Here is a 24,912-nt window from a genome sequence, read left to right as displayed (position 1 = left end):
AAAAAAAGTAAAAAGGTTGAACTTGATGGACGTGTGTCTTTTTTCAACCTAACTTACTGTGTTACTATGTATAAATGATATACTATACAAATGATAAACAGAACATTCCAGAGATCTAGAACATTGTTTTTCAAAGTTTAGAAACATGATGAAGATTGTTAGATTATTACTATTACTTATTACTATTAAGTAAAGTTCAATGCATTAAGTGATAAATAGCAGGCTTGTCCCTAATACTCTGACCTCTTAGAATCAGGAAAAAGGTGCAGAAGGCTTAGCGAATTATACAAATTTTAGGGGTCTGACATAAAGGAGATTTGCTTGCCTGGGCTGTAGTGTAAATTCACACAATAAAAAAGTTGACTTTTGGGTATCACAAAATTATCCTAAGATTTGTCATAGTTAAGATTTTGAATGTCAAATACTAGAACAGGACTATATATATTTAAGATATTACATTGTAAGCACTTATGAGGCAGGTATCTATATAAAGCCATGTGTACCACGTTAGAGCACTATAAATAAATGGAAACTATTATACTGGTGCCAGCATAATATAAATAAAAAATAAATAGTCAGACCTTTCTATAATGCTGATGAACTGCAAAGCTTGTTAGTAGGACAGCTATAAAAATAAGAAGCAGGAGACGTTGCGGATTCTTCAGGACAGACATCAACATAGTAAATGATCTGGAAGAAATCAATTTATTGAGACATTAGGTTGATGTTGAGAATAAGTGAAATATACCAGAACTATAGTTTTAGAGAAGACTACAGTATATGTTTTTGCACTTACAAACAAAATAAAAAATAAAAATTGCAGTAGTAAACTTTTGCTGTTACTAGAGGAAATATGATACAAGTAATTACCTATGTGGGAGTAACAACTGTTGCCTGATAAATCTTAAATTGTGGGAAGGATCCAATATTTAGCGAAAGAGCATATTGACTTCAAGTTACATTACTGGCAACCCTTCAGATGGTATTTAAGCCCTATAATGTCCAAGTTTTAATTTTGACAGTATTTTGGAATGTATTATTTTTTTTTTTTTAAAACTGAAATGTTTTATTGATTTTCCGATAAAAAAAAAAGCAACATGTTATTACATGAGTACAGTCACAGAGAATCGGAAGATAACACATGTCAGTTCAGTCATGAAAATTGAAGCAATAAGATAACCTGGAGTAAAATGAATAGTAGAAAAAACACTAAAGAAAAAAAAGGGGGGAAAGAGGGGGAAAGAAAGAGGAGAGAGAGAGAGAGAAAAAAAAAATTAAAAGGAAATAAATAAATAAACAGGTAAACAAGGTAAAGACGGCGGCTGGGCTAGGTATCAGAGTAAATAAAAACAATGGACGTGGTCATTTTCAAGGTTATAGGCAGTATGGAGACCCAGGGGGAAAGTCGACAGCTTATACATGCAGAGCTGAGAAAAGCAAGGGATCGTTTTCATATGCTAACCATGGCAACCAAATCTTATCATAGGCCTCCAAGTCATTCTGCAACATATAAGACAGTCTTTCGTTAGCTGCTATATCAATTATCTTAGCTTTAAGCATGAGTATAGGAATAGTAGACTTCTTCCAGTTGCGAGCAATAACCAACCTGGCGGCTGTGAGAATGTGTTGTGATAGTCTATGAGCCGAGTTGTTCAATCTAGCCGGTTTTTTCCCCAGGAGCAAGGTGGTCGGGTCTTTGGGAAAGTCAGTGTGTATTTTGGACAATAGTTGAGTGATACAATCTCAGAATTTTGAGACTGTGGAGCAAGTCCACCAGATGTGAAGCATTGAGCCAGTGACTTGGCAGCCCCTGAAGCAGAGGGGGTCACATGACGGGTAGATCCTGTGTAGTCGTGAAGGCACAAGGTAAGTTCTGTGCAGGAGCTTGATCGAGGTCTCTCTATTAGAAACACAGGTACTTCCTAAATTTGCTGTGAGGCTGCATTGAGACCATTGCTGAGTTGAAAGTGTAGTTTGGAGGTCTGTTTCCCATTGCAGCATATATTTATGTTTGAAGTTTTCAGTGGGCAGTTTGTTAAGTAGTTTATACGTTAAACTGAGGATGCCTGGTGCCAGTGGTGCCTGCCTGCAGATCGATTCGAAGCATGTTTTCGTGAAGGAGTTGTCAATGCATTTTTTGGCCTGTCGATGGGCAAAGTGGACGAGTTGCGAAGCCCTAAATAGCTCCTGTGGGGGGGGGATCGAATTTTTGAAGTAGTTGTCGCATGGTGAGAGGTTTGCCTCGGCAAACCAAGGACTCCAGCGTGGTCACACCTTTCCCGAACCACCATGCATAGGCTTTTTTAGACTGACCTGGTGCAAAGTCCGGGTTGTTAATTATAGGGCTGAGGAGGGAAGGGAGCTAGAAGAGAGTTGGGAACTCCTGCGATGTTTTATCCACAAGTGTAGCATGTCTAATGTGATGGGGGACGCTTCCGCAAAACTTTGTAGGGGAATTTTGCCGAGCCACAGGACATGATCAGTGAGGTGTGGGTAAAGCAAGTCATTTTCAATCTGGACCCATAAAGGGGCAGCTGCACCAGCATGTGAAGGAGCCCATTGGGCAAGTCTTGAAGCTCTGTAATATTTAGTCAAGTTCGGCACTGAAAGGCCTCCATTCGATTTGTGTAGATACATGACTTGTCGCGATATGCGTGGTACTTTATTTTGCCAGATAAAGTTGTGAATGGCCGTCTGTAACTTTCGGATATCAGCTGTTTGAACAGGGATGGGTAGAGTCCTGAACAAGTAAAGGATCTTTGGTAACAATACCATTTTTACACAATGAATTCTGCCGATCCAAGAAATTCGGTGTTTATCCCAGGAGGAAAGCTTCTGCATCAAGAGGTGTATTAACGAGGGATAGTTAGTCTTGTATAGAGTGGAGAGAGAGGTCGTTAGTTTTACTCCCAGGTATTGGAGGTATTCAGTCCTAGTGGAAAATCCAAAATTCAGTTCAATCAATTTAAGCATTGGTTTCGGGAGATTGCAGGGGAGCATTTCCGATTTCTCCGGGTTGATCCTAAGGCCTGACAATGTTGCAAAGTGTGATAAAACATTAAGTAGATTGGGTAGAGATGTAAGGGGGTTAGTCACATGCATGAGTAAATCATCGGCAAAAAGTGAAAGTTTGTATTCTCTACCCTTTATAGTAAGGCCCCTAATATCGATATTGTCCCTGAGTGCTCTTGCTAGAGGTTCCATTGCTAATGCAAAAAGGGCCGGAGAAAGAGGGCATCCCTGTCTCGTACCTCTCTGAATCCTGATATTGTCTACCTTTCTAGTAGAGGGGAGATTGAGGGAAGCTTGCGGGTCCTGATAATAAGCCTTAAGCGTGTTGACTAGAGTAGATCCTAGACCAACTCTTTCTATAAGGGAGAAAAGGTAGGGCCAGCTAAACGTATCGAAGGCTTTTTCAATATCCAATGCCAGGAAGCATGTAGGGGTTTTAGTTTTGTTGGCATATGCTACGAGGTTCAGGGATTTCCTAATGTTATCTGGGGCTTGGCGGGTAGGGATGAAACCAATTTGGTCCTTATGAATGGTGGAGGGTAGGACCCTGTTTAACCTGTTCGCCAAGATGGTGGCTAATAATTTAATGTCCAAATTGAGTAGTGATATTGGCCTATAGTTTTTGGGGTTTAAGGTATCTTTATTGGGTTTCGGGATAATCGAAATGCTAGCTTCGTTCATTTCGGGAGGTAGGGGTTTACCACTAGTAATGTGTTGAAATAATTTCTGGAGTTGTGGGATAAGTTGGCTCGCTAATTTCTTGTAGTACAATGAGGAGAACCCATCAGGGCCTGGAGCTTTACCCGTCTTTAAATGTTTAATCGTATACTCGATATCCTCATAGGTAATATCTTGGGTCATGATCTGTTGTAGGTCTTCTGAGAGATGCTCAGGGGCATACTGATTCAGAAAGGCCTCCATCTCGCCTGGTTTTCCAGGGGAGCTGGAGGTGTATAGTTTCTGAAAAAAGGAAATAAAAGTGTCAGTTATTTTATCAGGATTTGAGGAAATTGTACCATTAGCTAGTCTGATTTTTTGGATTTGTCCCTGACGTAGTTCCGATTTAAGTAAATTAGCCAGCATTTTATCGGCTTTGTTAGCGTACTTATAAAATTTGTGTCTAGTCTTACGGATAGCCTTCTCGGCTTGTTCTATTTGGCATGCATGGAGTTTTTGCCTAGTCTCATCTATCAGCTTCCTACAACGCTTTGAGGGGTGAAGTCGGTTAGATTGCTCTAGGGAAGCTAATTCGGTTTCCAGACTTTTTTGAACCTGCATCCTCTCTTTCTTTTTTCGTGAAGCATATTTTATTAAACAACCCCTGATGTAGGCTTTATGCGCCACCCAGACCCAATCTATCGATGCATCAGGCTGTAAATTATCTTGAAAGAAATGTTTTATCTCCTGCGAGATAAAGTCTATACATTCAGGGTCTGCCAGTAAGCTCTCATTCAATCTCCAGGTGGGACGCCTAAACAAGGGGACCTGTAAGTTAAGTGTAGTCTGCACTAAGTCGTGATCAGACCATGCACATTGTATGTGCTTAGAGTCCAGAAGTGAAGGGGTGTCGGAAGCATTAACCAGGATATAATCGATTCTGGAGTAGGAGTTATGCGGGTGGGAGTAAAAGGTATAATCCCGAGTAGAACCATTAACCTCTCTCCAGGAATCAATAAGCCTGTGCGTATGGAGTAGTCGTTCTACTCGCTTAGTGGACGTCTTATGTCGCATAGGGTGGTTAGACAGAGATCGGTCTAGTATATGGTTAAAGGACAAATTAAAGTCTCCAGCCCAAATGAGTCTGGTTTTGTTTAAGTCCGGCAAAAGGTTACAAAGCGAGTCAAAAAATAGGAGTGGATCATCATTCGGGGCATAACTGGAGATGATTGTATAGTGCTGATCATATAGTGTACCCTGAAGGATGACATATCGACCATTAGCATCCAGAGTAGCACCCAGAGTGATAAAGGGGAAGTTTTTGTGGATAAATATAGCAACGCCTCTATGTTTGCTAGTGGTGGAAGCCAGATAGTGAGTGTGGTAGAGCTTGTGAAAGAATTTTGGGTAGGACTTTTGAGTGAAATGCATTTCCTGGAGGCAAAGGATATCTGGAGAGAGGTTCTTGTACATATTGAAAGCCAATCTCCTCTTATTGGGAGAATTGAGACCCTGCACATTATGAGAGATTATTTTAATCCCCATTGTCTTGTGTGTTGGTGGCCCGCTTACAGTCGGCTAAGGAAAGCAGGAGCTCAATTCTCCAGTAAGAGTATACATCAGTAACAATTGAAAACAACATTAAATGCACTTTATAGCCCAGCCGCCAAAAAAAAACAACAAAATAGAAAGAAATGCTATGCGAAAAATTTAGTAAGGACAAAAAACAGAAACAGAGAATAACAAATTTGCATAGTAAACATTTTGCCACCATGAAGTTCCACCCTACGGGGGTATCCATGGCAGAAATGTTCTCAGGGGGGCAGCAACATCCCGGGCCCGCTGAGAAGCTTCAGAGAAAAAAGGGTGAGAGAAAACGTCCAGCTAACTTGGCTGGAGAGAAAGGAGAACAACTGTAGTGAAGGAGAAAAAAACAAACCTGTAGACCCTGTGCAGGGAGAGAAAACATCAGGGAATGTGGCAATTACCCACAGTGTGGGTTGTTGTGGAACAAGTTCCCAGAGAGGAGTCAGGTCGCAGCCAGGTCTTGTCTTTGGCGAGAAAGCCGTTGATCCTTCGGTGGAGACGGTGAAGATTGGTGCTTTTGTTGTTTGGCTGGAGGAGTGGTAGCCCAGTCAGGGTCAGGTCGTGGGGAGGTGGATGAGGAACGGCTGTCCCTCGTGGAGGGTGAGGCAGAGGGTTCCAAAAGAGACAGGCCTGCTTCCAAAGTCGTGATGGACTGTAGTTTCCCGTTCCATTGGAATTGCAGCGAGAAAGGGAATCCCCATCTGTACTTTACTTTGTGCTTTATCAATAGAGCAGTCACCGGTTTGAGCAGCCTCCGTTTTTGGAGAGTAACTGGGGCTAAGTCCGCATATAGTTGCATTTGATGGCGTAGGGAATCCTTGCCCGCGGTGCGGGCTGCATGAAGAGCCAAATCTCTGACCTCAACATGATGCATCTTGAGTACAATGTCTCTAGGGAGGTTGGGGTCGCGAGGACGGCCCAAGGCTCTATGGATTCGTTCAATATGAAGGCGCCCCACGGGCAGATCCGGTAGCAGCTGCAATAGTGTAGCGTCCATTAGACCCATCAGGTCGGTAACAGTTTCAGGGACACCCTTAACCCGTAAGTTACCTCTCCGTGACCGGTTCTCCAGATCCTCCAGCTTATTTTCTAGTTGCGCCATTTGGGCCTGATGCGCAGATATTAGTTTCTGGTCCTCCTGGAGGGCTGCCGCATGGCCGTCTGCAGTGTATTCCAGCCTGTCAACTCTGTCCCCCAGTTCACGTATTTGCTGAGAAAATTCGGCAACTGCCGCCTTAAGTTCAGTTTTAAACAGTTGCTGTACAGCCTGTAGTGCTGCCTGCGTGTCAGTACCTGTTGTCTGCTGTTCAGAATCCGAGTTCTGTTCTGCACATGGAGACAAAGATGGCCGCTGGGATTGTTCAGTTGCGCGCCGATTAAACATTGGCGGAGTCTGAAGCTGTTGCTTCTTTTTCGCAGACGGCGGGGCCATACTGCTGTTCAGGGCAGATTCACAGAGCGGTAGAGGTTGTGTCTCGAGCGGTTCTGCAGCGTTTCACGGCTAAATATTGCTAAGTTCAGCGGGTCGGGCACGGAGCTCTTACAGGCACATCCTTCCTGTTAAGCTGCGCGCATGCGCCCCCTGGAATGTATTATTTATATATAAAATTATACAATTACACATACATAATTTCACTATTTCCAAAATCAGAGCTTTTTTTTCAAGAGATTTCAAGATTTCAATAGCTTTTTATACAGTATAGGAAAGTATAGGAAAACAGTATAGGAAAACTATAATGTTGAAAAAATGTAATACCAGTTTATAGTTTATACAGTATAATAAGCAGCTAGTGATGAGTGATTTCCATTTTGCTTCACTGAAAAATTCACAAAACCGCAGGAAAATTTGCGAAAAGCATTTTTTTGCAGCAACTTTCCCCTTGATATCACATTGAAGTCTATAGGCATATATTTGGACTGATACTAAATTATGCAAAACTATAAGTTCCATGCAGGATGCTGTCAAAGGTGAGTTTTCGCTCAGTGAATTTGCCCCAGGAATTACCCTTCATTGACTAATTTTGGGGTGCTGTTTGTCCCAAAGGCATTCTGTATATACAATTATTCCCAATACATTTTTGGACATAAAATGTATTTTTCAATGGGTACATATGTAATTGTTGCCATACACACTGGTACAAAAAATCAAACATCCATATATTTTGTCAAGAATGAGAAGAAAATCAAAGTTAAAGTCAACTTAAACTGTCTCAGATGTATAAAATCCACAGAACTAGTGATGTGTAACATTACTTATAGACTGAACTCACTGTTAAAAGAACTTAAAACAAAATATATTATCTTGTAAATGACTAGCATATGCCAAGATACAAATTAGTATATAATGCTAGATGCCAAATACATGCCATTTTGCAGAGTGATTCGACTACATTGGAAAACTGGGCAGCAATGAGGTTCAGTGTTATTAAGTGCAAGGTTATGCTCTTTGGTAGAAATAACATTCATAATTATGTAGGTCGTGTGTTGGGGTATCCTTAAAGGGATACTGTCATCGGAAAACATGTTTTTTTCAAAACACATCAGTTAATAGTGCTACTCCAGCAGAATTCTGCACTGAAATCCATTTCTCAAAAGAGCAAACTGATTTTTTTATATTCAATTTTGAAATCTGACATGGGGCTAGACATTTTGTCAGGGCATTGACCTATTAAAGTATCTTACTAAACTTACATGTATATCAGCACCGGGCCAAGCCGACTGGGCACCCAAACCAACCCTGCAGGCCACATCTACCGCCCCCACTCGAACAATTGCGCAGGCACTTCATTTGCCGATGGGGGTGGCTAGCGGAGACAAGATCAGACTAGCGTTCAGCTAAATATGAAGTATGTTCCTATCATCCCACCACCATTGTTCTCTTGGCACGCACTTCTTCTGCCTACCCCTAGTTCGAGCCGCGATACATATATACCAGTAAAATTGACCCTTTTACACATTTTGCTCTGAACCATTATTTGCAAATGCTCTTCTCCGATCACCAGACAGAAATAAGCGTGGAAGTAAAAGACAGAGCTCTAACTTAAGGGATCAAAGTGTAGTGCTGGAAAATCAAACTGGAGACGAGTAGATGTGGTGGGATAGAGTTTGATGAAGGAGTAGATATGTATAAAACTCCTCACTGGCTAAAGTCTGGGGAAAATGCAGATTGAATAGGGGCTGGCTATGTGCACTGTGTTTTAATATCCCGAGTGCTCTGTATGCTACAAGTGCAACCTGAGGAATTGGGGGACTCCCTGGGTGTAAGTGTGAAGATACAGAGAGAGCAAGTTGCTTAAAAACATTCACAAACACGCTGCAAGGATATTTTTATGTAAAAATGTCTATAAAGTACATACTATATGGCTGTTTCTCCTTGTGCATTACAACAAGTTTATGTTTAGGGCTGTTTTAAACTAATTGATGAACACACAAAGCTAAGCCGCATTCCGAAATAACGGATGCTGAAATGATGTTGCTGAACTACAATTAATACCACCCTAAGCAATACCGTTTGAGTGGGCAATTACTGCAAATGCAGCATAATAATACCTGTGAATGACTTAAAGGTGTTTTTGAGATCTATATTCGGGGAAATAAAAACATTTCGCTCAACTTTAATCATCAGTGCCACAAACAATGCATGAAGCAAGGAAGGGGTTAAGTACATTAACCCCTTTGTTAAAGCTAGCTTGTGTTTCATTTTATTTATTGGTTGCTTAGATTAGAAAACTGTAAAAATAATTGGTTATGAATTTGATATACAGTATGTGCATTTTTGGAGAGATGTTTTTGGTGAATAATAAAACATGTTTTATGATTAATTAAATGTGGACAGCAGTTAAAATGCCTAAGGGCAACTGAATTTTTAGTACAAGCACTGGTTGCTGAGTGAGAGGCCTCTTTTACTTTTTAAACCTTTAATGTTTGCTAAGTGGAAAGGCCTATAACTTGTGTGGTCCAAAAATTTATTAGAACATATATGTGCCCTTGGTTTGTGTGTGAGAACCAGAGAGATATACTCCTGTACTTAAAATTACAGTTTTTTTAATATGGGTTTATCCAAGGGCACACACTACTAGGTACTGTATATTTGTCTTGAAAAGTATTTATTTATATGAAATGGTGTTTACATATGGCCTGCATTATGTTCAATGTTCAGGGGTATAGTTTCCCTTTCAATTTGTTTGTTGGTCCAAACTTTTTATGGGATATTTATTATTAGTGTTCAAGTCTGAGCAATATTTATTGATAACCTTTATCTTTAGATGACATGTTACATAGGTAATAATCTTTCCTTTAAACCTGGGTAAAACTCATTTATTGCACATTTAAACACAAGGTAATGTTGCAAAGTCTGCAAAATTTCTTCAAAATGCAAGTTCAGGATAAATACAATGAATGCAGCTTTTCTTGAAATGTTCCCAATTTATGTGACATGTAAGCTTCTGTGATGAACTTTAGTGATGGGCGAATAAAAATCGCCTGGCACAAATTTGCGGCAAATTTTTTGTGCTTCGCCACCGGCTAATAAATTCATGAATCTCCCACCAGTGAAAATTCGCCGGTGTAATTTTCCAAATTTTCACGATTTTTTCAGTGCAAACGTTAGAATTGCTCAATTTTTTCGTGAGAACGTTCAATTTGCTTGTTTTTAGTGTAAACTTTCAAATTGCTCGATTTTTTTTAGTGAAAACATTCGAATTGCTCCATTTTTTAGTGAAAACTTTTGAATTGCTTGATTTTTTGTGAAAACTTTTGAATTGTACGATTGTTAGCAAATCTTTCGCTGTTTCACAAATTTTGCTGGAAATTCACAAATTTTTTGACAAAGCGAAACGGGAGAAATTCGCCCATCACTAATGAACTTCTGTCATCACTGCTACTTGTGGTGGACATGAAAGCCCTGTTACCTTTACTTTGGACAACCAACAAGATTCAAGTCTAATTAGGTCAATTTACTATTTTATCAATTTACTTTTTTTTCCTTCTTCTCACTGTTATAGTAGGTTCTTAATTCAAAAATGCAACAAATAGAAGAAAAGTATAATGCTGTGAAAATTCACTTGGCACAAAACTGTAGTTAGATTGCAGCTGAGAATCAATTTTAAACAAAATATAAATGAATGAAATTATATGGTTAGTATAATCATATTCAAAACCTTAAACCATCAGTACAATAGGCTTAATATCAGCTCATTAAGATCTGATAAACTCTCAAGTCAATAAAGAAAATCATCCTAAACATTAAAGGAGAAGGAAAGCTCCAAGACAGTTTATTGTCAAGAGATTAGCCACAATAGTGCAAGCTAGAATGCTATATTTATACTGCAGAATGCTTTACCATACCTGAGTAAACAGCTCTAGATACTGTCTCTGTTTGTTTAGAATAGAAGCTGCCATATAAACTTGTTGTGACATCACTTCCTGCCTGAATCTCTCCCTGCTCACTTACAGCTCTGAGCTCAGATTACAGCAGGGATGGGAGGAGGGAGGGGGAGAGGAGCAAACTGAGCACACTGAGCATGCTCAAACCCTGCCCTGGAGGTTTAAGCTGAAAACAGGAAGTCTGATACAGAAGTCCATGTGTGCACAATAGAAGGAAAGAAATGCAGTTTCTCTTTTGACAGAGGAGAGCAGCATTACTTTGAGGGTTTACTGGTGTATTTATATAGACCTTTCTGATAAAGCTTACTTAATTTTAGCCTTTCCTTCTCATTTAAAAGCATAACTATTTAGAACCAGATTTATGGAATGGCCACAAAGGCTCAAGTCTAGGGTGGAATGCAGTCAGTGCTACATCTGGAATATATGCTCACAGCTCTACCCAACCAGCGGTGATGGGCAGGAATAAAGGCCAGTAATCTCTAATTTAAGACGACGGCTCATTTGCAATACTTCACGCAAAGTGCAAAAAAACCTGAAATCATTGCATAGGTTTCAACAAGATTTAATAATAAACTGAAAATATAGAACAGGCACAAACAAACTCAAAATTCAGGCAAAAGTCTGGCCAGATCAAAGATCAAAGCAGGGTCAGACTGGGGGGCCCGGGGCCCACCAGGGTTGCTGTACCAGTCCCCCCTCCACTACATCTCTGCATTGCTGTGCATGCACACCTCCATGAGTGTGCACATAAGCGCTGCCGCACGCACACACTATGTTTTTCCAGAAAAGGGAGGTTGCGGCAGGAAAGAAGCCACTGGAACTGGGATATTGGTGCAGATTTCAGCCGGCGGGGCCCACCGGGTTTTTTCCTGATGTCCCGCTGGCCAAGTTCGACCCTGGATCAAAGACCTTAAGAGGGGCCAAAAGTCAAGGGCAGCCATCAGACAACAAGAATCCAGAAAACAGGCCGAAAGGTCGGGTCAGGTAGAAAACATGCAGAGTCAGATAACAGGCCAAGGTCAATCCAGGATGTCAAATCAGCAGGAACAAGGGCAGGAGCAGGACTTACAGAACAGGATCAGGAACAAGATCTCAGTAACAGTAACAACTCATGCACAGGAACACAAGGCATGGACTTGGCAGATTGGCCAATGATCCAACATCAGGGTGTGGGGTAAGCAGGCTTGAATAGCCCGAATAATTGAGCTAATTCCTGCAGCTGGATAGTGGGAATATCTGCCGTAATAAAAGCTTTATTTTATTTGGTAGTGCTGTGCTTCCATCTTTACAGAATATGTTATCCACTTCCCCACATGGTAAGGAAATGAAGTACCCTCTGTAGAGTTTGTGCCTGTCACACTCTGTGAACACATTATTATGCCTCTATTTGTATTTTCCTGTTGTAGATTCCTTCAGTCTGCTCAGACCATAAGAGATGTGTTTTCTCCAAAGAACTAATCTTGGTGATATACTAAGACCATTTCTGTTTAATAAAAACTGAATACAATAGACGTCTGTGGTGAGGTTGCGCAAAATACATTTGAAAGATTTAAAAAAAAAAACACACACACATTAAATAACATTTTTTAATTTTCTTAGATAAATTACCTATTATACAATTGTTATGGAAATTCAAAATACAATTTTAGATAGTAATAAAATAAATAATCTAAATAAGAGAATAGATAAAACCTGACTTTCCTTGGATCAAAGATACAATCAAATAATATTTTCTCAGAATTATTTACAATCAAAACATCAAAATAATTGATACATAGAAGAATTAACATAAATACTCAAAAAACAGGTTTATTTGGCTTTTAAGAATTGGTTTAGATGGATGAAGGTTTAATGACCCCGATGCAACTGTCATGTCCCATGCATCAATAACTCCTACATTCAGTCCATGGAAGATGTTCTTTGCCAACAGATACTGAATGTAGCCATGAAAGTCACTGAATCTCTCCACGTCTGTGTTTATTTCTCTGGTGTTTTCAGATTTGATTATCACCTTTGTATCAGGACTTCGAATAAAGAGTCGTTCTATGGCTTTGCGTACATTAAGAAGCCTTCTGATGAACAGGGTAATAGGAAAAGGTCGAAAGTGTTGTCCAAGAGCAATGACAATAACAGTGTTTGCCCCCCCTGCAAGTCGGTCTATCTCTTGAGGGACAGAAGTATAATCTTTTACTGTAAAAAAGCTCTGAGTTACAAATGGGTGTCCATGTTTTTTCCACTGAATATAAATATTCTTTTTCATGTCCATAGCTATGTGTGTCCTATGCCATCCACTTCCATCAACATTAAAAAATTTCAGGTCTGTAGAAGAGAGATTTAATTTAATTAATACAGCATCAAGGGTGAGATATTTAACTACATTTTGCTATTTAGTTTTGTTACAGGACAAAAGGTTTAATGCAGTGTAAATGGATTATGGCTTATGATGCCAGTGCTAGTTGCATTGTAGAATATTATATTTTAATTTGTGCAAAAAAATAAGAAGATGTAAACTGATAACGAATATAAAATAACTACCTGGTCTGCGGAACTGACTACTGGTTTTCAATCCTCCTAGTTTTTTTTGAGGCTCTAAAACTACTATTACCATTTTGTTGCATCGTGTAATATTAAGCTAAGCACAACTGAATTGAAATCAAAGCATCTAATCACACTTGCCTTTCATAATGCTTGGTAAATATTCTATCCACTGTCGAATGGTTGAATCTCCCATAAGGTAAATCTTTTTTTTGGAAAAGCATTTGTCCACGAGAGACTGTGGTTCATATGTAGAAAGGTTGCAGAACACAGGGTGCCAAACATTATTCAGGAAATAACCGCCTGGGAATGGTGGAGACATTCCAACTGAGCATTTTGACTTTACTTCTCCACTGTTTCCTGAAAGAACAATATTTAAACATAACTGGCTATACTGCTTTTACTTCCCAGTGAAAAAAACATAGCATTTTCTGCTCTTCTAAACACAAATTGAAATTTATGATATTATATGGAATGCAGATAATACAGTAACACCATTTTTTTAAAATGCTTAATCTCCCCCCAAAACAGTTATAATAATAGGTAAGGCTTACTTCCCCTTGGATTTTTTCAATTCTTTAGCTTGAATTTGAATTTCAAAGAGCCCCATGAAAGGCGAACAGGCCATGAGAGCTTTAATTCCTCTGTGCGCTGAACTTCTTTGCACAGATGGTTTAAAGCACCTAAGCTTTTTTTCAGCATCTGCAAAGAAAGGGCTGTGTTACCACACCGTAGAGCTCTCCGGACACCTCCTAGAGTGGAGGGAAGTGTGATGCCGCTGGGAGAGACAGTGCCTGGAAGAAGGGGTCTTGCTACCAGCAAAAGTTTTGCAGAGGCTGGTGAGCCTAAATCCCTGGAGGGGAGAAGGAACTGGCAGAGGCTAATGAGCCTGAATCCCAGAAGGTGAAGCCAGGAGGGCTGAGTAAGAAGCCCGAATGCTCTGAAGTTCCAGAGGGTGAGAGTTTCCCTGGATGGTGAGAGCCCAGAGGGGGGAAAAACTCTGAATGCTTTACATTGAAGTTGCTGAACTGCATTTTTCTGTTGCCTTTTGTTGGGAATTCCCAGTGCACTAATAAACCTGTGTTTTGTCGGAAGCCTTGGAGTCCCTGTCTCTTAGCTCCAAATCCTATGCTCTGCCTACTAAATGCTAATTACCTCAAAAAGTGCAAGTGCAGGCAAGTGGCATGTCAATATATTATATATAATGGCAGAGGTCCCGTGAACCATTTAAAGAGGTTCACAGCCTACTTAATGTTCGATTTTTCTTTTTTTTCGGGTTGGTTTTGACGAAAACTCGAATCGAGAACTCAATTCAAGTTTTATGGTTGTGGGACTCTTAAAGGAAAACTATACCCCCCAAACAATGTAGGTCTCTATAAAAAGATATTGCATAAAACAGCTCATATGTAAAATCCTGCTTCATGAAATAAACCATTTTCATAATAATACACTTTTCTAGTAGTATGTGCCATTGGGTAATCATAAATAGAAAATTGACATTTTAAAAAAATAAGGGCCGCCCCTGGGATCGTAGGATTCACTGTACTCACAAACATACCAACAAACCATACATGTTAGGTCACATGAGCCAATTAACAGACAGAGTTGTGTCTTTTGCTTCACAGTTAGAGTTTAAGTATTTCTGGTCAGGTGATCTCTGAGACAGCACACAGACCATCACTAAATGTTGGCTCAAGGCAAGAGATGTAAAAGGGCAATATTTACTGAAATATATATTCCAGTTTGGTGAAATTCTTTAATATGCCACTTAATATGATATGAACTATCTGTTGCTTAAGTGTTCATTTTGGGGGTATAGTTTTCCTTTAAGGGTAGAACTCCACAGGCAATTTTACCTGCGATACCTTCCATTCTGACATGATGAGTCAAATCGCAGGTGTCACGTCAGATGCGGCGAATCTAATGTAAGTAATACAAGTGTCGCACGTAGAAGCTGATTGCATCTGATACAACACGACTGTCGTATGAAGACACAACATGCAGTGTTCGCATCTGACAGTCATGACAAATGCAATCAGCTTCTACATGCCACATTTGTATTACTTAGATTCGGCGTATCTGACGTGACGCCTGTGATTCGTCTGATCACGTCAGAATGGAAGGTATCGCAGGTAAAATCGCCTGTGAAGTTCTACCCTTACGAGTCCCACAACCATAAAACTTGAATCGATCAAACTCGCACATTTGTGTTTTTTCCTAAAAAAAAGACACCATTTGAGTTTTGACTGCATTTGAGTTAATTTGAGGTAAAAAGAACTCTAACACTCGAACTTTAATAAACAACCCCCTAAAGCTTTAAGTACACTTAAAATATAATAAAAAATACAACTTACTTTGGCATTTCAAAACATCAATACTTCCATTGTTTTGTGGAATTACTGCAGCAATATTTGATCTTCCACATTATAAGGGATAAAGGAAAAATAAATTTATGTAAGTACAAAAATCACACACAAGTTTTTTTCAGGTTAAAAAGTGATGTATATAATTTTTTGACACAAGCATATTGATTTAGTTTTATTAATGCTTCAGCTCTTTCACTGCCAATTTGGCCACTTGACAGGTTTTGAACATTTTATACCCTTTCGTTTTAGGAGTCTTTCCTTGGCGATACTTTTGGTTTGCCCCAAAAACAATATTCTGGGTTTTTTTTCAGGACAACCTAAGCTTTCAAAATAGGCTGGAATTTTTGTTTAATTCTACTGCGTAACAAGATATATAGATGTCTAATATTGGAAAAAAAAACACATTTACATTATTTTTTATGGGGTAAAGCTACAAAAAAGGTCACTCTTAAAAATTATATTTTTTTGCAAAAAAAGTGAATTTGTCTTAAACAGATTCCAGATTTTGCTGCATAACAATTTAACGTCATTTTTCCTGAATTCGTCTTTTCTTATCTAAACCTGTCAGTTTGCAATCAGGTGACTTTCAGCTGTTCTTGTGCCTTGTATTAATGATTGTGCCTTTCAGAGGAGAAATCCCCTTTCAAAGGCCAATTTGGGGAACAAATGCTTTATCACTAGTGATGGGCGAATTTATTTGCCAGGCATGGATTTGCGGCAAATTTTCGAACTTCGTCACCCACTTATGTTTTTGAGAAACTGATGTGAAAATTTGCTGCAACAAAAAAAAATAGTCACAAATCAGAATTGTTGCACGTATAAAAATTGTCTTGCGTCAAAATTATTTTGATGCCCATTGCCTTCCATTCATTTCGCAAATTTTTCTGGAGTTTTGCTAATTTTTCTGCAAAGGGAAATGGGACAGATTCGCCCTTCACTATTTATCACCTAACATTTTTGTTAATTTAACTCAGTTGATGAATGCAGCACACATAAGTTATATCCATTGGGTGTTAAAAGGGGACTAAAAACCTCTATCAATTATTTCGTTTTAGCACTAGTGCACAGATCATCCATCCCCTCCCCACCACATAAGTTACACTTGCATCAACTTAATTGTGGCCCATTACAAATCCAGAAATTGAGCCACGCCACCATCTTTGGCCATGTGACTTCCTTTCTTATCATGGATGTCAACTAGGAACATGTACAGTAGAACAAGATGCCAGTGTAGCTTTACGTGTATGCACTGCTCACTGCTTAGCAAGGTGGGTGCTGGAAACAGACGTGACACAGCTAATATTGGGCCCAGAAGTGCTGGGAAGCTCTGTAGTTTTGAGTGTGATGGGGAGTGATCTGTGTATGGGTGCAAAAACTAAAATTTGCCAGGGTAGCTTTATTTCCCCTTTAAATAAAAATCTACAGTCCTTTGCAAAAGTATTCACTTTTCATGTTTTGTTGCCTCACAACCTGGAATTAAAATGAATTGTTTGAGAGTTTGCACCATTTAATTTACAGAACATGCCTACAACTTTGAAGATTTTTTTTTTTATTGTGAAGCAAATGACAAATATGACAAAATAACTTCAGCGTGCATAACTGTTCAGCCCCCCTAAAGTCAATACTTTGTAGAGCCACCTTTTGCGGCAATTACAACTGCAACTCACTTTGGATAAGTCTCTATGACCTTGCCACATCTTGCCACTGAGATTTTTGCCAATTCCTCAAGGCAAAACTGCTCCAGCTCCTTCATGTTGGATGGTTTTTGCTTGTGAACAGCAATCTTCAAGTCTGACCACAGATTCTCAATTGGATTGAGGTCTGGACTTTGACCAGGCCATTCCAACACATTTCAATGTTGCTTTAGCAGTATGCTTCGGCTCATTGTCCTGCTGGAAGGTGAACCTCCGTCTCAGTCTCAAATCACAGGGAGACTGACATGGGTTTTGCTCAAGAATTACATTTTTTTAATATATATTTTTCTTATTTCACTCCACCAATTAATATTTTGTGCAGACCCATCACATAAAATAAGATTAAGAAACATTTAAATTACAGGTTAGAATGTAACAAAATAGGTTAAAAGCTAAGGGCGTGAATACTTTTGCAAGGCACTGTATAAGATATGTTTTCTCAGGATTTTAACATTGCCTCATTAACTAAGCAAAGAGGAGGAACATATTGAAAATGTATGACACTGCTGAAATGTAAAAAATAGCAAAATGCATTGAAGCCAATGAGCATTATTCACTGTGACTTTTTTGCTGCAGCTATTTCCACACAAAATACACTGGAGTCTTCTCAGCAACTTTTTCAGTGCAGTTTTGTTACCACGTATTTTTAATTTTTTTGCTGCAAAGTTTTATGGTGATGGTGCGAAAATATTCACCAATGGCGAAAGGAAGAAAGAATCTGAGAAAGAAAATAAATAGGCAGCAGTTGAAAAAAATCTATAAATATTATTAATATTAACTCATAAAACATCAGCATATTCCCACTACCAACAACTTTGAAATTGGCCCAAATCTGCTAATAAATGGAATTGTAATTTTCAGCACCAAGGAAATATTTACCTAATAAAAAGTCTTTTCTCCAAATCAGTGAGATAGGCGTGAGGTCTGTTGTTACTCTTCACTGAGATAAAAGCCTCACATGGTACACCGAGGGGTTTGATGCAGTAAAAGTTTTCTCCTTCTTCTCCAGATCTACATTTTTCTTCTTGTGAATCTAAATCAAAACCACATTCTGTGTGCACCTCTTTAGTTTTATTAAGAAATTTTCCAGTGAAGATAATGTTTTTATAACCTGAATTGCGTGCTCTCCATAACGCTGCCACTCCTTCACTAGGGTGCATCAATAGTATGGATATTTGTACTTTTCCTTCCCAAAACAGAGTAAAGTGTACATGATATGTTCCATTATTTAAATCTTCTATTATTCCAGAAGCTCCAGCTCCAAGTTTTGGGGAAAAGATTCTCGCCCTTAAGAAATCTCCTCCATAAATCTTCTTTTTACCAATGTAATCAAACATGTCAAGTTGGATGGTTAAAGAATCTCCAACACAGTACTTTTTCCAGTGATCTAGTAGGATTGCTTTGCTGTTCTTAGCACTGGTTGTTCTATTTATATACACGAAAGAGACATTGGTGATTCTGCTGTTCATGGAATTATATATGTCTGTTATTTTTTGTTCATTTTCACTAGCAGGAAAAGGTTGCTTGGCGTTTTTTACTTCAAGGTAATGCAATTTCAGAGGCTGATAGAAAAGTAATATGACTGTTTAATGGATAACACTTTTTTATTCAACAGAACAGTTTGATTACAATATTTTGTGCAGCACATAGCAAACATACCTTGAAATATGTCCGATGTATGGTGAAGCTTACCATAAAAGTTACTGATAAAACCAAAATGGTACTAAAGAGTTTATGTTTAGCCTGTGACATTCTACCAGTTCTGGAAGAAAAGTGAGTAATGTTATGGCCCAACATACAATATATAATACATACTATTCAATCAACATTTAAAAAAAAAAAACATTAGAAAACTTTTTAATTGAGGCGACTTCAATGTCTCATCTACTGTATGTCAACACTCACTTTTAAATTGGGACATTGATGAAATATTCCTAATATAAGGTTGCATTGGTTTTAGTACAACTACGCAAAAATATAATTATATTAAATTATAACAAATTGGCATCAGAGCAGGTTCAGGGGGGCCAAATCTTAAGTACGGTAACTGGAATTACATTAACAGTTAACAGAAGTGGCTTTTAGTGGCCCTTTAATTTACAAGACACTACCACCCGAAGTAATATTCAATATTGAAAACAAACTTCTTTGGAACTCTACTAATCTAACAAGATTTTGTAGTATATTTGTATCAATTACATTTCACCTGTAATTTCTATTTCATTTATATAGTTCTCTCTCCTCCAGCTCCAAAAATATATGTCATGAAACCTCTATTTGCCCAATGAACTTTGCAAAGTACATTACGCTTAATTGCATCAAAGTCTTTAGCAGCTGGACATAAGGCTACCAATGAGGCCAGATGTTCGCCAGGGAAATGCTTCTTAGTATAATATTGAAATTGTCACAAAGTTGGGAGAGAGGTGGAATAGGAGTTTGGTGGATGTGATGGTATGGCATTTTTATGAAGGTCAAATCAAAACAAAACCCGAACTTTGGTACCCAGGACATTTTAACATAAATGTGACAGCTAATTTTAGGTTGAGAGCAAATATTGTTTTTAATAAGACTGATAAAATATGAGGCATAAGAAAAAAACTCCCATTGACTTTAAATGCGTTTGGACAAAAAAAAAGCCATAAGAAAAAACGCCCATTGTCTTCAATCAGTGTATTTGGAGCTAAAAAAATTTGTTGCGCGTAAAAAAATGTTGATGCCTATTGACTTCAATGCATTTCTTGAATGTTATGGCGAATCGAAATGGGACAGATTCACTCATCACTACACATCAGTTGTATAGGTAAGCAGTCTGCAGGAAGCCAATGTACAAGACGTGGTATTTTTTCCACTACAAGAACTATTGCCATTGACCAATACCACAGCCGTTTTTGAGTGAAGTAAAAATCGTTTGATCGATCAATGAAATTGTTCGAATTAAACGATTTTACAAAAAAAATACTTTGACTACTCAAAACTTTTAACTCAGAAAGGTTATAGGAAATTCAATGTTTTTGAATTCGAAATTTCACTTCGAACCTTAGAATATGGGCCCCTATGACTTTAGCTACAGCTGTAGAATCAGCCAGTTGACTGATAGTTGATAATGTGAATAATGTAAGGTGCAAATATAAATAGTCACACAGTTGATTTAAATGCCCTAAGTTACAGCATGCGGCGATTTCATCCGACAGTCAGGAGAGGGGTTTTCAAGACTATTGAGGAAACAGACCTGCTTCCTCGTCTATAGTAACGCCAGTGCCTCAGGTAGACCTAAAACACCTGGGTTGGACTAGCAGTCCCGGAACCAGCATCAGACACGGCCGGCTGGACACCAGGAAAAAACCCTGAGGGCCCTTGTGGGCCCACCCCCATCCCCTGAGGTGACCCTGGTGCCACCGTGAGAATTCTACTCCCGGATGGGTTCTGCAGCAGCTACGGTGTTTGCGTTCTTCCAGCACAAGCCCAGGGATCGCTCTCCCACCAAACAAGAGGCAATGGCCACGTAGGTGTGGGCATGGTTCTCCGCTAACAGCTGCGACATAAACGTGGTGCCAGCGGCAGCAAGTGGTCCCCTGCAGAAGCAGCATCAGCAGACAGCCCTGAGGGAGGGTGAGAGTGAGGCAGGGAGGATTGTGTGAGTTTCCCATGTTGTGCATGCGTTGGTGCATTTGCACTGGGGTTCGTGTACGTGCCGACGTTTGTGTATGCTCTCGGGGGGGCAGAGGTTAGTGACCTGGTGGGCCCCCCCCATGTCCAGTCAGTCACTGCCCGGAACCACTCTGTTAGGAACATGGGAGATTTGTAAGCTCCTTCTGGACTTTCCCAGGTATCTCACCACACTGGGTATAGCGAAGGACCTTCCTCTGAAGCTTTACATTTATGCTGTGAATTTAAATTTTCACTTAATTCCACTAAAATCTCTAGATAAAAAAGATTAGGGGGCCTACCAAAACTTTATTTAATTTTTTCCTGAAAACAAATCTGACCAAGCTCCCTTCCACAATTGTAACTTATTTATGAATAGTTTTTCTCGAAAAAATTGGAGCGACAAAATGTCATGACAAAATCGAATGTCAATTCTTATTATCGGACGAAAACCCTGAATTTTTCAGCTGATTATCAGCGACAGGTTTCGTCAGTGTCCTGACTTTCTTAAGGGTAGTGGATATTACAGCATTCTACTACCCTTGAGAAAGCTGGAACACTGATGAAGCACGCTGGCACCATATTGAATGGATTTTTCTGATGAAAGATTATGTTCTGCTTAATTCTAAAAAAATATCTTTATCTGAATAAAGGTGCTGATAAAATTATAATACACGAGCCATGAATATCCTGTAAATTATAGCCTTATAAATGGTGCATACTGATTAGGGATGTCGCGGACTGTTCACCCGCAAACTAATTCGCGTGAACATCGACCGTTCGCGTCTGCCGAATGTTCGCGAACGTTGCGCAACGTTCGCCAATTTGGGTTCGCCTTAGCTGGCGCTTTTTTTTGCCATTTCTCCCCCAGACCAGCAGATACATGGCAGCCAATCAGGAAGCTCTCCCTCCTGGACCACCCCCACACCCCCTGGACCACTCCCCTTCCATATATAAACTGAAGCCCTGCAGCGTTTTTTCATTCTGCCTGTGTGTGCTTGGAAGAGCTAGTGTAGGGAGAGAGCTGTTAGTGCTTTGCTGGCTAGTAATGCCACCTAGCTGTGTGAGCTTGTTCACATTCTGTCTAAATAATAACAATAATAATTCCGTGTCCGTAAACACCACCTGAGTGACGTTTTTCAAGCAGCAATAATATATTCCGTATCCACTACTGTATACGTTGCCCTTGCAGGCATTGTTTGCCCAGTCTTTAACCAAGTGCCACCTAGCTGTGTGAGCTTTTTCACATTCCGTGTCCAGAAACATCACCTGAGTGACGTAGAGTGATTTCTGCCCTTTACAGCACAAAACGCAGCGCTGTGTCAACAATGTATTTTTCAGAAACATTTTTGCCCTTGATCCCCCTCTGGCATGCCACTGTCCAGGTCGTTGCACCCTTTAAACAACTTTAAAATCATTTTTCTGGCCAGAAATGTCTTTTCTAGCTTTTAAAATTCGCCTTCCCATTGAAGTCTATGGGGTTCGCAACGTTCGCGAACCGTTCACATTTTTGTCCGGACGTTCGCGAACATGTTCGCGAACATTTTTTCCGACGTTCGCTACATCCCTAATACTGATATCATCGATTATAATCAAAGCTTAAGGATATAATTTCTTTCACATGACTCACTGAAACTTTTATACTATAATAAATAAAGTACCCCCTCTTGTAAAATATGAGGATATTAGAAGTCACTTTCCATGAACTGTACATACAGGGGCATATTTATAGGAAGGCACCCAAGGGCCAGTGCTTAGGGTGGCAGGATTTAAGGGGCGGCACTTGGGTGCCTTTACATTTATTTTTTAAATTAAAAAAAAAAAGTTTGCCCAGCCTAGGGGGTAGGGGGTCAGGTTGGTAGGCAGAAGTGACGTCACTTGAACACAGCACCTGACATCACTTCCAAGTGTGATTTCATACGCATGAAGTGCTGACGTCACACGCATGACATAGGAGGTGTGCTAAGGTCTGGTGTCTAGGGTGGCATTGGACCTAAAACAGCCCTGTGTATATATGGTCATGGAAAACATCAGTAACTTAAAATATCCTTATATTTTACAAGAGGGGGTACTAGCTCGTTGCACTAGCGATGCGGCCCCTCCTCCACCCGCTCCGACGCTGGAAGTTAGAAGAGCGGAGCAGGAGGTGGGGCGGCATGGGGGCTGCTGCCTCAGGCAGCAGCCCCAATGCCAAGCTGGGGGTGTTAATGCTGCAGAAGAGGCACTTAAGAAGTGATATGATAACTATGTATACCGGTAAGTTTTTCAAGATGACACAATGCCACCCATTCCGATTAGAAGGAGAATTTGCCTAAATATTCTAAATGGGGTTTTTACAGTGAGAGCTGTAAATATGTGGAATTCTCTCCCTGAACTAGTCGTACAGGCTGATACATTAGATAGCTTTAAGAAGGGGATAGGTGGCTTTTTTAGCAAGGGAGGGAAAACAAGGTTATGGAAGATAGTTCATAGTACAAGATTATCCAGGGTCTGAAGCAAATTGGAATAGCTTCAAATGGGGTTTCTTGCCTCCCTCTGGATCACCAAGCAGTTAGGCAGGTTAAAATAGAATCAAAAGGTTGAACTTGATGGACGTGTGTCTTTTTTATATCTAACTTACTATGTTACTATATAAGAAACATGAAACTCGGCATCCATAAATACACACACTGTCCCCTCCATACCCTCACATAAATTATATATACCCATAACTATACTAACTATAGACTTAAGTATCACTATAGCCTTGGATATAATGCTTGTCTCATAAATCATCCAAGCCACTCTTAAAGGCATTAACAGAATCAGCCATCACAACATCACCCGGCAGGGCATTCCACAACCTCACAGTCCTGACTGTGAAGAACCACCTACGCTGCTTCAAATGAAAGTTCTTTTCCTTTAGTCTGAAGGGGTGGCCTCTGGTGCGGTGATCCACTTTATGGGTAAAAAGGTCCCCTGCTAATGTACTTGTAAAGTGTAATCATGTCTCTTCGCAAGTGTCTTTTTTCCCAGAGAAAACTACCCCAATCGTGACAGTCTACCATCATAATTTAAGTCTTCCATCCCTCTAACCAGTTTCATTGTACGTCTCTGTACTCGCTTCAGCTCATTTATATCCCTCTTAAGGACTGGAGCCCAAAACTGCACTGCATACTCCAGATGAGGCCTTACCAGGGACCAATAAAGAGGCAAAATTATGTTTTTATCCTTTGAGTTTATGCCCTTTTTATTGCAAGACAGTATTTAATTTTCTTTAGTGGACAAAGAATGACAATGCCCAGAATTAGACTACAAAAACCACTAGTTCCTTTTCAGTAAAGGAAACTCTCAACACACTGCCATTTAGTGTATAACTTGAATTATATTATTTTCCAATTTTTTGCTTTGCATTTATCAACATTGAACCTCATTTTACAGTTTGCTGCCCAGTTTTCCAATTTAGTCAAATGAATCTGCAAAGTGGCAGTATTCTGAATGGAACCTATAGTTCTGCATAATTTTGCATTATCATCAGCAAAAATAGAAACAATACTTTCAAACCTTCCTCCAGGTCATTAATAAACAAGTTGAAAAGCAAAGGATCAAGTACAAAGCCCTGCTGTACTCCACTAAAATCACTGGTTCAATGTTCCATTTACCACTTCTCTTTGTAATCTAGCTTTTAGACAGTTCTCTATCCAGATACAAATAATATGTTAAAAGCCAACACTCCTTAATTCAACCAGTAACCTTCTGTGTGGTACTGTATCAAATGCTTTAGTAAAGTCTAAGTAGATCACATTCACTGCCATCTTAGAATCGAGGTCCCTGATCACCTTCTCATAAAAATAAATTAAATTACTCTGGCTAGATCTATTACGCATAAAACCTTGCTGGAAAAACTCATAGTATTATAATTTGCATAATCCCTTAACAACCCTTCAAAAAGCTTTTCTACCACTCACAAAGTGAAATTTTTTGACATTCGGCGCATGCGCAGTAGATCCGTACCTGGTAAATGCTCCTACTGCGAATGCGCCAAAAACGCC

At 39.5% G+C, this 24,912-nt stretch overlaps 2 protein-coding genes across 3 annotated transcripts in view; both read right to left on the bottom strand.

Moving 5' to 3' along the window:
* The window catches only part of LOC108695831 (NXPE family member 2), a 29,725-nt gene extending 4,816 nt beyond the window's left edge, over positions 1–24,909 (bottom strand). The window contains exons 1-2 of the mRNA XM_041569038.1: positions 24,875–24,909; positions 582–690 (exon numbers count right to left, since the gene is read on the bottom strand). Of these exons, the coding sequence (XP_041424972.1) occupies positions 582–680 (99 nt within the window). The 5' untranslated portion in view covers positions 681–690; positions 24,875–24,909. The remainder of the gene's footprint in view (positions 1–581; positions 691–24,874) is intronic.
* LOC108695830 (NXPE family member 1) lies at positions 10,939–24,907 on the bottom strand. Of its 2 annotated transcripts, XM_041569212.1 has the most exons (6): positions 24,875–24,907; positions 18,896–18,998; positions 18,116–18,798; positions 15,531–15,592; positions 13,318–13,536; positions 10,939–12,960 (listed from the first exon to the last, which is right to left on the bottom strand). In XM_041569212.1, the coding sequence occupies exons 2-6, from the start codon at positions 18,986–18,988 to the stop codon at positions 12,425–12,427; spliced, it is 1,593 nt and encodes a 530-aa protein (XP_041425146.1). In that variant the 5' UTR covers positions 18,989–18,998; positions 24,875–24,907; the 3' UTR covers positions 10,939–12,424. The 2 variants fall into 2 exon arrangements, with proteins under 2 accessions (XP_041425146.1, XP_041425145.1); XM_041569211.1 differs by lacking the exon at positions 24,875–24,907 and having other exon boundaries at positions 18,896–21,629.
* Positions 24,910–24,912: the final 3 nt, after the last annotated feature.

The sequence above is a fragment of the Xenopus laevis genome, chromosome 7L (assembly GCF_017654675.1).
Source record: "Xenopus laevis strain J_2021 chromosome 7L, Xenopus_laevis_v10.1, whole genome shotgun sequence".
Lineage (NCBI taxonomy): Eukaryota > Metazoa > Chordata > Amphibia > Anura > Pipidae > Xenopus > Xenopus laevis.
Note: the sequence above shows the minus strand (reverse complement) of the source record. Positions and strands in the feature narration are given on the sequence as shown.